At 37.2% G+C, this 12787-nt stretch overlaps 1 protein-coding gene across 1 annotated transcript in view; it reads right to left on the bottom strand.

Annotated features, from left to right (window-relative positions):
* Nucleotides 1-6: 6 nt before the first annotated feature.
* Nucleotides 7-12787, bottom strand: part of LOC135195837 (regulatory-associated protein of mTOR-like) — a 244149-nt gene continuing 231368 nt past the window's right edge. The window contains exon 24 of the mRNA XM_064222351.1: nt 7-5883. Within this exon, the coding sequence (XP_064078421.1) occupies nt 5691-5883 (193 nt within the window). The 3' untranslated portion in view covers nt 7-5690. The remainder of the gene's footprint in view (nt 5884-12787) is intronic.

Consider the following 12787-nt stretch of genomic DNA (forward strand, 5'->3'; position numbering starts at 1 on the left):
TGAACAGCTGTTGAAAATGAGCAGTTACAAAATAGAGAAAAAAAATCTTTGGCAAGACCTCACCCTCTTTCATCTGCTAAACTCTCAATTCTTGATCTGATTCCAACTGAGCCAGTGATGTAAATTTATCAGTTTGTGAATAAGATAAACAACTGAGAAGCCACTGCAAGTTAAATGTAGTAAGTTTGCATCAATGAAACTACAATTTCAAGTTCTTCACATGATCATCTACATCATACCTTCTTTAATAAATGTATGCCTATGATGTACAGCAAGTCAGGAGGGAGGCTATAGGTAGTGAAATCTTTCGCTGACATCTTTGTTCCATTGCAAATTACTATAAAGTTAATTTGGTATTTTTAATTATGTAAATCTATGGCTTTAACTTGTTTCTTTTTTCTTATTGCAAGACCTTGCAAATGCCACAAACCAATTCTACATAATGTATAGTGCTTTTTTTACGTTGCATGGAACCAGTGGTTATTCAGCAACGGGACCAACGGCTTTATGTGACTTCCGAACTGTGTCGAGAGTGAACTTCCATCACCAAAAATACACATCTCTGACTCCTCAATGGAAAACCAGAGAATTGAACTCGTGGCCACCGAGGTGGTAGGCCAAGACCAAACTGACCACTCCACTGAGGCGCTACAATTCTACTACATATTGAAATGTTTGATGCTAGGGCGGTTTGAACTGATAAGTATCAACAATTTCAAAGTTAGAGAGGTATGGGGTTAAGATGACACCATTCGCTAACTGATTGCTGCTAATCTACAACAACTAGTTTTACTGACGGATATTATCGCAAGTACTTTAACAATCTTTCAGACAGCTGTCCTGAAAATACATGCTCCTAATTTAGAAGTAACCATTAGTGCACAAAATATTTACAGAAGTTGAACTGCCATGTGGGAAGAAACCAAAAAGAGAGGATAAAATTTTAATCACAGAAACTAAAGCCTCTGAGGCTGAAGGGATATTTTATAAGACCTTCACCACCATAGGCAACGACTCTACAATGAGAAAAGTAATTGAGAATATATAGTCTTCAGTGTAACAACATCCGTTTCATTACATGGCTTCAAAAAAAAACAGAATGAATTCCCATTATGCTGGTCTAATTGCATACAGGTCTTTATTCTCAGAATTTATTAGGTCCGGTTCCTAACACACACTGGAAATGGGGAAGTCTTTCTCCCATTAAGAGAAACTTTATGTATCTGTCTGCAAACTGCCCGTCATACTGATCATAAGATAACGTTCATGTGTCAAGGTTCAACAAATGAGTCTGAACAAAGTCAGGACTCTCCCAAGCAGATTTGTCACAAATGTCAGGTGATCAAAGCACTCCTGTCAATGACACAACAATGCAAGGTTGCACTTATTTCTCTCTTTTTAAAAACCTTATTCAGCACCACCCTTATAAATGAGAAATCAGAGAGGGTGTTTGCCTCAAGGTCTTCCAATAAAAGCATTTCTTCAAATCTGTTGATTCTGGGAGGGTTGGAGGTCAAGATGATGGGCTTGTCTACAATAGTACATATTTATTGCATTCAAACATTCTGATTAGAGATGAACTTTCAACAATCCTCTGTGTTCTGACTATAGGAGGGAGCATGTGAGCATGACCTCTTTCCTCTCTAATTCAAAAACAACCTCAATCATCCATACCTTAAGCTCTGGGTCCTGGTGCTTCCTTAGTTCGTCAGATATGATACTGCAGAGGAACTTATTGTTATAAAGAAAATGAATGCTTACTTGAATTATCTCTTATGAACTTTTAAATAAGTTCAAGTCATGTTAATGATTTGAAATGAGAACACTCAAAATAACTAATGATATGATGTTCAAAAGAAACTAACAAAGCATCAAGTTATACCTTTTGACAGTAAACTGATGATTTGATGTCTAAAAGACACCTGCTTAGACAGACAGCGTCTTGAACTTTGCATTATGACTGCAGCCATGACCTGGTAATTACCAAAGAATGAGAATACAAAAAGAGGGCCATCACTGAAACATGATGCCATCTCAAACAAACCTCAGATTATTATGGGGTCTGGGTGAAAACATATGCAAAGGTAGGCATCATTAAAGTTATGAATACCATGAACTGGAATGTCTCATAACTACATGGCTTGAAAATACTTCTGCTTGATACGCACATTGGTCTTTATCCTTTGGTTATTTTTTGTCAAGGAGATCCTGCCTTAGTTAGCATTTCACCCACACTGGACCTTCCATATCTTTGGTGTTTGCAACTTTTACTTCTAAACTGGGAATCTCTTCATGTCCATCTTGTACCTATGGAAAATTAAATTATGAATCATAAGGTGAGGAAGTGTATAAGAAGGTACAATATTGTACTCTTCCTGGAACACTTGTGCAACTATTAACGTTTAATTAGCACAAGAGGAACCAATTAATGATTACCTACAGTTCTGACTATGTAGTTAAGAAAATGGGAGAAAAAAAAGGAGGACAAAAGAATACAGACAGCAACTGATACACCAAGTATCTAAAATCAAGGGAAAACTTTCTATTTGTGCTCTTCTTCAACAGCTATTCACCTTTTGGTTTATCAACCTAATCAGGTATTAAGGCTTAATTAAAGGTAAGTGGGTTTGTAATCACTTGCAGTGCACCAGGGAACTTTTAGACAAATTCAAGAGATCTTTTCTAAAGTTAACTCATGAATAAAGTAGTCTGGTCATGGTCAGGGTAATCTTAAAAAGGAAACAACTACTACAAGGAATTACCTAAATAGAAGTGTGTGTGCTGCATGAAAGTTCTATCTTAAGATTTTCTTCAAAACACTAGAATTTAAAGTCAACACATGTAAGTACTACCAAGAAAAAATAATTTACTCTTCTATACAGGATTACCTGTTGCACTTATTACCTCAAAGTCTCCAGATTTTTGTCATCAGAATAAACATTCCTACACTTATTTGCACAAGGTTTAAAGTACACTTATATAAAATGGCTATCTGTATAACACCCTTGTTACAACATGGTGTCATTGGAATACAAAAGTACAGTAACCCCTTCCTGTCAAAATTCAATTTAGAGCTCCCAATTAAAATCAAAACTTATTTTAAAAATTCCACAAGTTGTGAAAGTTCTCAGTCAATCTGACTGAAAGCTTAATGCTAATATTGAAAAATCTTTTGAAAAATCATGCCTTTCCCTGAGATTTGAAAACAACCACTTGTTTTCAAAAACAAATTTCTCAATATGAGATAAAAACAGAGAAAATGCATCATTTAAATTACTAATTCTGCATCCACTTGATAAAGGACCGATACGAATCCTAAGGCAGTTACTGTCCACTTCATTTCTGGCCCCACTCTGGTTTTACAAAGGCCTCAGAAGTAACATAAAATCTTGAATTCTTCTCTTTACATCAAATGAGTATCAGTTAAGCACAGTGGCAGTATTTACAAGCAGGTACACATTTTTTCACCGCATGTCAAAAGGCAACAATTCTTATTGTCAAGAGGGCCAATCCCTCTCATAGAATAAACTTCCCCAAAATGGAATCTGTTCATATGTTACAGCTTAACAGCTTACATCAACGGTTTGCAAAAAGAGAACAAATAATTTGCAATGCCTCTAATTTCAGAGACTTTGATAATCGATGCTAAAAAATATGGTAATATGGTATCATTTTTATCATAAAATAAGGTGTCACGCTATTTTTATCACTATGGCACTGAAAAATATTTTGCTCATAACCACTTTTGTTAGTTTTGTCATACATGTACGTTCACAGTAATTAACACAAAAGACCCATTTATACTTCTTATCAATTATTTCCTCTCAAAATGGTTCACATTTCCTATGGTGTCTGAAGCTTTTTATCTGTAATTGCATAACAGCAAGATGAATATACAAGAATAGAATTCGATACAGCAGATATCTTCATATTACTCAAGAGAAGGGAAAGAATTAAGACATCAAAACATGTAAATATCAAATATTTAGAAGAAAATCAAGAAAAATACAATTTAAAACTAAATATAACATCAGTACTCAAAATTTGCAAACAATTCTAAAGATTCAATCATATTAACTTAAGAATCACTACTGACAATTAAACAAATAGAATAGGCTCTGCTTAGGACTTTTTCTTTATATAAAAAAATTTATAAAATTTAAATTCCAATTATTCAATTAAGCTGAAATTCATACAATGTTCACAATATTATTTTGCAAAACAATAACATATTGCACTAAATTTTGTTTGTGAAAGACTATTCTACAGGTTAATGTACAAATCAACTGTTACTCATACTTGCAAAGAAGCTACTGTAGCTCATACATATGTCAAATGAATTTGTGATGCTGAAGTGACCGCAAGGAAAAACTCATTTCCCTTATTGCATAATTTAAATATTGATCCCCACCAGACAATCAAATAAAGAAGGATACCTTGACTGAATGATGTTATGTAGATGTAACTTGCCATCATTAACAAGAGAAATATAACTGTTCTTCATATCAAGTTTGGCAGAGCTTATTATATTTGATAACCTTAAGTTACCAAAACATTGCACAGTGAACAAATTAAAAGGAGTACAACTATGTCCCCTTGGACATCAAAATATATATAGAAGAGTTATGGAAAAAATGGAAGTCAAAAGACCCAGCTAGTACAATACTTTATATAGTAAATTAACTAAACCACCAGATAGATACACTAATTTTGAGGATTGTGGCAAAGGTGGAAAATCTTGAAGTTGTATAGCAAACTAGGAAGACAATGATAAGAACTACTGAAGAGCAAAGGAAAAAAAGCAATGGAGATGGATGGCAGGTTGAAAAAAAAAGATAGGCAATCATAGTATACTGTACAATATCTACAGCTGAATTAGTATATAAAGGCCACTTACACTTTTTGTCAAGAAAGCTTCAAGAAAAAAAGGCGAAATTTAAAACCAAATACACTATGTGAATATTTTTAAGAATAGTGAAATATAAAGAAAAATAGTAGACTGCTTCATGACACTGGATTTACTAGCCTTAAGTAAACCTAGGCATATATTCCAATACTGATTTTTCAATATTGCACAAACTAACATATATGAAGTGGTTTTGATTCATATTTGAAATTATATATTTCATTTGATTCAAAACAAAATCTTCATCGTCATGCTTTACTTACATGTTAAAAAGGTTAGTAATTCATTATATTTCAATCAATACATATTGTCTTTTGCAATTTCTCACTGTTTCTAACTCAAATGAATCTATTACTTAATTTTATTCTCTGAGACCAGATAAAACAGCAGCGCTACAATTGTACCAAGACTCAACTTTACAGCCCAACAAAATTATCTGGAAGTTATTCAATACAGACCTAATAAGACATTTTCTTATTAAATACAGAACAAGGAATTGTTAAATTCCACAGTTTTCTGCCAAATATATGAATATTAATTCCATATTACAATTAACACAGCATACTCAATATACATGACTCACTGAGATTACTATATTCTTAGTAATCATTAATCGGACCTACACTAAATATGAGCACAATGTGCTCATGAAATTTTCTTCTTTTTTTGAAGCGGGTATAAATTCTCACCACTCTATAGTAACTGTTATTGTATCCCACATAAAAATATAAACAACTAATCATTCTACTAACAATCAAAGAATGTGACCTAAAAATTACTTTTACTATCTCCTAGAAAGGCCATACACTGATATATAACTATCAGTGGTGCCAGCTGCGAGCAAAACTCTTCGCGGATGGAACGCCAAACATGATACAGGTCCTATACGAGTGCCCATAAAACCATCATGGTACTTGATCACATTAACTGATGAGCCACTTGCATGGTGAACTGCAATCACTTGGTTAACTGATCCCCTGCAGATAAGACATAAATTAGAGGTGCCAGATCTAATAATACAAAATTACATTATGCACTACTGAATTAATAATCTAAATATGTAAAAAATGTATTCTACAGAAGTTTTTTTTTAAACAAACCCATTAATTGCAATTAACCTTTATTTTGTGTGAAATGGACCCTAGTCACTACCTACAAACCATGTCTCACCCTACAGGGCCAACCCTGTACTCAAAGACAGAGGTATATATAAGTTTATGTGAAAACATTGCTCATCATATGACACCCATTAATCATAACTAGCCTTTACAGTAGACCCAGATGCAATAAGTCCAATTCCCTTAGATAACAGACAGTGAACCATCAGGAACCTTTGAAATGTGGATTGCTTTCTTAGTATTGGATGCAATGGAAGACAACCTCAGATAGTACACATGCTCAACACCTGATGGGTTCAGCCCTTATACTATACATCATGTAAAGAACTTGATCACTGACAATAAAAGAAAGCCAAACCGGAGAAGTGGTAAGCCATAATACCAATGCAACACCTCAACAAGAGATCATGAATGCGAGGTAGCCTAAGAAATTTGGTTGAAGATTAAATTCTAAGATCACATAACTCTTGCTTGGTATTCCAACAGGAATATCAGAAGCATAAAAATGGTTGGAATAAAAAACTTTTTTAGCAGCTATCAATAAGGATCACACAGAATATGCCGATGGAAGGGTCCTGACAAACTGTGACCATAAGGACTGCACCCTGGCAAGAAGGAAAGGAGTGTGTCTTCAATGACCTCCTTAAAGGGGGAATGAACTGATATCCCCATGGAGATGCAGGTCTAAAAGAATGAAGCTAGAGGACACCACAGCATGGGTCATGGGACAATCTGAGGGGCAGTGAAAAGACCAAGGCAAAGACCCCATTATAGGAAAACATGGACTCTGCAATGAATTGACAAACGCCATTAAGAGCTATACGTTAAGTTGAACAACCATGGGTCTCTGAGGCTTAACCCAGCTCAGGTAGACCTGGGTCTGAGAGACAACCCCCCCCCCCCCCCCCCCCCACCACCCCCCCCCCCCCCCCCCCCCCAAGTAAAACTTCTAGTTCAGTAACTTCTAAATACCTGGGAGACCTGGTCTTCCCAGTAGCTTCCTAACTCTGTGTATATATACAGAGGGCGAGGGAGTTACTTCAAGGTCTTTCTCCATTTTGTCAGTACAAAGTTGTTTGGGTCTGTGAGACCCACGTCTACCTGAAATGAGGTGCTACCTTTATGTGAAAAAATATATAAATATTATGCATATGAGTATTTGTAGATGAATCATTCTTATTTCAAGAATTGTCATTCCAACTAATCTATAGATTCAGGTATAAAATTATATCACTGGAAATTATTCCAGTTTCAGAGAGAAACAAAAGAAAATACTCGGTTTACGCTATCATCAATCATCGTAAGGGGTTAATTTACATTCATAATGATTGATTTCATTGTTACTGAAGTCCTTTTACTTAGTTTTTTCTTTTTTCCAGGTACAGTCAAACCTTCTATTTCCTATGCCCTGGTTTTTGTACTATTCGGTTTTCTTAGACTTTTTCTGACAAAATTTTTACTCGGTTTTTGTACATATCCTCGGATTTTGTACACCCAGAAACGCTCCTTCCAGGGCCCACCTCGTGACCAGACCCCATACCGAGCCCTCGAGCAAAGCATCCCGTGTTCTCTTGTGACCCATTCTGCTTTTGTATTGATGGTTGTTGTGCTTTTTTATTCGATTGCCAAAGAAAGTTCCAAGTGCCAGCACTTCTGTAAAAATGGTGAGAAACACTATAGAATTTAATTAAGAACTTGTAGCAAAGTGTTGCAGGCTATTGCATGCCAATCTTGATAAGAAAATGCCTACTAGTGCTGCTGTTAGTAAATGTAAGGTCAGCAGAGGCTGGTTTGAAAAAATTCAGAAAGCGAATGGGATACATAATGGGCCTACTTCGATAATTAAGGACGTTTGCAAAGTGGAGTACTGTAAAAGATTTGGTGGAGAATTATCATCCCAACAAAGATGTTGTAATCCGTGTCTTCTACATCTTTAATGACAATGACATGTTCCACTTTAGGCAAATGTCTCTGGACAGTTTTGTTGTGCTACAGAGGTCCAGTGACTCAATGACTCAAGCTTGTCCTAGTGCCAGCAAAAAACCAAGAGGGAAGTAACTCCAAATAGTGCCAGTAAAAATTGAAGGAGAATTAACCCCAGATAGGTCCTTGATACCTGAAGTCCTTCTGGAAGGGGATTCCCCTTCCAAACGATAACCTCTCCTCCTCCCTCTCGCCTCCTCTCAGTCTACCATACAGTAACAAGTCTTCCATAAAGGTAAGAATGATGTTAATGTTTATTCATCAATTTTATTCGTCCTTTACATTTATTTCTCATTGTTTTCTGTATGTAAAACTGTTTATTCCGTATACAATGTATTAAAAAAATCTTTTTGGGTGCCTGGAACGCATAACTGGATTTACATTATTCCTTATGGGAATTATTGTTTTGGACTTTGTATGTTTCAGACTTCTTGGGATGTTCTGAAATGGATTATGTACAAAAACCAAGGTTCCACTGTAAATATAAAAATTTAAAAATGCAAAAATACTAAAAAATTAATTACACACTTTGTCATCTCTGATTTCTGATAAGAATGCAGTGTACAGCAGCCCAAATTAACAATGTGATTTTCTATCCAAGACCAACGTTTAGGACCTCTCAAAAACCATTTTTTATTTATTTTTTGTTTATGATATTTTAAAATAATTTCTTTTTTTGGTTTGTTTGTTTGTATGGTGTCTTTACATTGCATGGAACCAGTGGTTATTCAGCAACAGGACCAACGGCTTTATGTGACTTCTGAACCATGTCGAGAGTGAACTTCTATCACTAGAAATAAACATCTCTCACCCCTCAATGGAATGCCCAAGAATCGAACTTGTGGCCACCAAGGTGGCAAGCCAACACCTTACTGGCCATGCGCCACTGAGGCACTCCTTTTTTTTTTTTTTTTTTAATATCAAAGTAAGAGAAAAATTAAGTTATTTTTGCAGTAACGAATTCTTAGCATATTTGTTGAAAATTATTTTCGTAAATTTACCAAGAAACTACATTTATAACAGACATACTATCGTAAAGGACAAGAACAAAAACCAACAGCATCACCTTGGTATATTACTAGCAAATTTACAAAAAGACGTCATGTGAGGCAGACGTAATACATTCCCCTTGAAGTTACAAACAGAATTGAAGTCCTGCGACGCCCAATTCATGGTTTTCGCCAGTGTAAAAGTTGCCATTAGTGAATTTACAGGCTATAGAAGTATTGGCACCTCTTTTCTGCCTGATTCTTCCAAAATCAATGGCGCTTAATATTGTTTATCTACAGGATCAATCCGTCAACCACCCCAAACCTGTTATTACTACTCCTGAGGATCAATCCATCATCCATTAGGGGTTAAAGAGGTCGTACAAGAAGAGACATGATTTTGTCTGCGCCATCCTCTAAAAATACTCCACTTTGACTGGTACCCTTTGCAAGATGATGATCTGCATCGTGCGATAGCCTCTGCCACTCTTTGAAAAAAGCCTTTCGCTCTGACAAGACTCCTGACAGTTTGAACCCTATCAGGGCCAGAGCAGACAATCCTTGATGGTACCTGTCAAAGTGGGGTTGTTTGAGAGGACCTTGAACTTGTGGAAGAAGTCTGGGGAAGTCTGCAAGGAGATTGAGGAGGTCTGGGAACCATTCCTTCCTGGGCCAGAATGGAGCCACTAGTCATAGTCATGTTCCGATGAGACTGAAATTTGTTGATGACCTCTCTTATGAGAATGAAAAGGGGAAAAGCATATAGGTCAAGACCTGTCCAGTCTAGAAGTATCGTGTCTGTTCTCCACACTTGAGGGTCCAGAACAGGTGACCCTGTATTTTCCACAGGTCTTGGCAAACTTTTGCATTCAAAGTTCACTCCATAGGAAGAACTTGGTTGGAGCAACTCAGCTAGTCTGCTAATACATTCATTTTTCCATGGACAAACCTTGGAAACAGCTTGATTTTGCTTCTGCCCAAAGAAGATGATCTTTGGCCACCTTGTTGAGAGAGAAAGAGTGAGTCCCTCCCTGTTTGTGGACATAGCACAGGGCTGTGGTGTCGTCTGAATAAGTTGCTACCTTTCTTCCAGAGACTGAAGAAGTGAAAGCTTGTAGTCCTAGAAAAATTGCCTCCAATTCCTTCCCGTTTATGTGGAGGGACTTCTCTTGTTCCATCCAAATTCCTGAAACTTTCTTGCCCTCCAAGTGCCTCCAGCCTCTGTCCCAACGAAGATCTGACTTTATTTCCCCTGTTAGTGGAAAGATGAATGAGTCCAGCTGTGTTTTTCAATTCCAATTTGCCTTCAGAGAGAACTGGAGAGATCTTATCTGGAGACGTACTAAAGTTATGAAGCTTTCTACATATGTTAGAATTCCAAGGAGACTCATCCAGTCTAGAGCTGAGTGAGAACTCTTGTACACCAGCGGACAAAACTCTCTTTCCTCCCTCGTCTGGGTTACTCGTGAATGTGGCAACGTCGCAATCTTTCCATGCCACCAAGAATTGGGAAACTATTTTGATGATAGTTAAACTATCCACTCAGCTTTGTTTAACCCTATGATGTCTTTTTCTGTATTCTACTATTTTCTCCCATTAGATGAACATTGTTTGGCCGTTAAAAAAGCATTCAATGGATTTGTATTCTCTCTCTCTCTCTCTCTCTCTCTCTCTCTCTCTCTCTCTCTCTCTCTCTCTCTCTCTCTCTCTCTCTCTCTCATATATTTTTCTGCTATTTGTTGAGAAAAATTGTAACTCAGAAATTCACTTTTCTGCCGCTGACATCTTCTGTTTTCGTTTTTTTTTCATTCCAAATAATTTTTCAATTATTTTCCTCTACTATGGGTAGTTCATGAGATATATTATGCTGTTGATAGGTGTTGTTAAAATTCAATAGATTGCAGTCATCCCTATTCTACAACAGTTCAAATACACTGTAGGCTCGAATGAATGAATTTATGAAATTCATGGCTGAAGCCGAGCGCCAGAAGAGGTCTACCCTTACATTTACTATATCGTTATTGCAGTTTCAATTTAGCCCCCATAGAGTCATCGCCACAAGTCGCTCCCAATCATGGAATCGCCAACTCTGTTTTTGAGCTTTTTATGAGTCATTAACGACTCCTTGCCCTGTTCAACAACCAACTATCCCTTATGAGTCATTATCGATTTATCATCCCAATCAACAACCATCTATCCTTGAAGAATATACCACTTCTCATCACAAGCAGATGGTCGAAGTTTCAAATGACGAAAACTCGCCATCAAGTCCCCCTGCTTCTCAGTTAGAGGATGATAACTCCTCCAACGACAGAAACTCAGTTGCACCGAAATGAAGAAACCCCTTTCAAAGCAAGTCTCCTGCAACCAATTCCTTGCCACCTTTTCCAAAATACGGAACCTCTGCTCAAGAACTTTCTGTCTATGCAGCAGTAGCAAAGCCTGAAAAACAAAATCCAAACTTAAGCGTATCAGTTAAACCCCATTTGGTTGGTGATATGATCATCACAACAAAAACCAAAGAAAGTAATGAATTTCTAAGAGTCAACACTCCTTTCCTACTGAGAAGTCAGGGACTTCCACAAAAAAAAAAACCATTGCTAACTTTCAATGAGATATTCCCAACCAAGTTCCCCTTGCAATATGGGGATCATTCCTCACAGAACCATTCATACCTGAGCCACTACGATCTTACACAGCCACAGAGGTGTGGTATATGCAGCAAGCCACACCCTACAAAACAGTACCTCAATGCTTTCACGAGAGGAGAAACAGTTGAAAGCAAATGCCCAAACTGTTCTCTTCAACATCATGCTTGGAAAAAGCAGTGCAAATTCAGACTGGAAAAAGCATTCAAAACCCATTCCAAAACTCAAACAATAAGATGGAATGACCAGGATGGAATTACAAGAAACAATTAGAACAGCACTATACAAGATAGCCAACAAGAAGTCAGTGCCTAGTGAAACAGTGTCTGCCCTTCCAATCAAACTCCAAGGTTGACTGAACTCCTTCCCAGACCCATTCCTCACACCCTTCTCCTTCCCCCTTTGATATCAATTTCTGCCAGAGCCAACCAAGAGGGTCCCAAATCATTCCGAGAAAGTTGTATAATGCTAACATTAGAAGGGATCTTCTGTCTCTTCAAACTTCTAACAAGGAAACCAATTGACTGAGAGAAGCTGCTAAGCTGCATTCAATCTCACCTCATCCAAACCTTCAAACCAAAGCACATGCTATTCAGTTCGAATAGCAGCTGCCTCACCTAAAAATCCCACCCCTTCTGTTGTCCTCTTCTCCACATACCTTCACGAGCAGTACAGAGAAGGTCAACATCCTAGCTCCACTGGGAACTGAGACACTCTCAAGTGAGAAAACCCTAAATGGCATACAGCCATCCCAGGTATAAGCCAATATCATCCATTCACCACATTACCAACATTCATCACATACCAAGGGAACATTGATTCCCTACTTTTCTCTCTTAACTCAAATTTTACCCTTTCCTTCCCATGCTCTCCTACTTACGAGGACTTGCTTCTATAACATTTTATCTCCCACTAATTATTTCATTTCTGACCCAGTTGGTAAGTTGAGCTGAATAGTGTGTTGCAGAGAAGTATACAAACACCAGTCACCACTTATGGGCTGCTGGAAAAGCAAGAGCCCATGTCAGACCAAAGAGCTGACTGAATCTACTACTAATCGTTATTGAGAAACATTTCTCCTGTATTTGACAAGTGGTTATATTTCACTTTGTTGAAACGAAACTACCAAGGCAGGCTAATGGT

This window comes from Macrobrachium nipponense, chromosome 16 (assembly GCF_015104395.2).
Source record: "Macrobrachium nipponense isolate FS-2020 chromosome 16, ASM1510439v2, whole genome shotgun sequence".
Taxonomy (NCBI): domain Eukaryota; kingdom Metazoa; phylum Arthropoda; class Malacostraca; order Decapoda; family Palaemonidae; genus Macrobrachium; species Macrobrachium nipponense.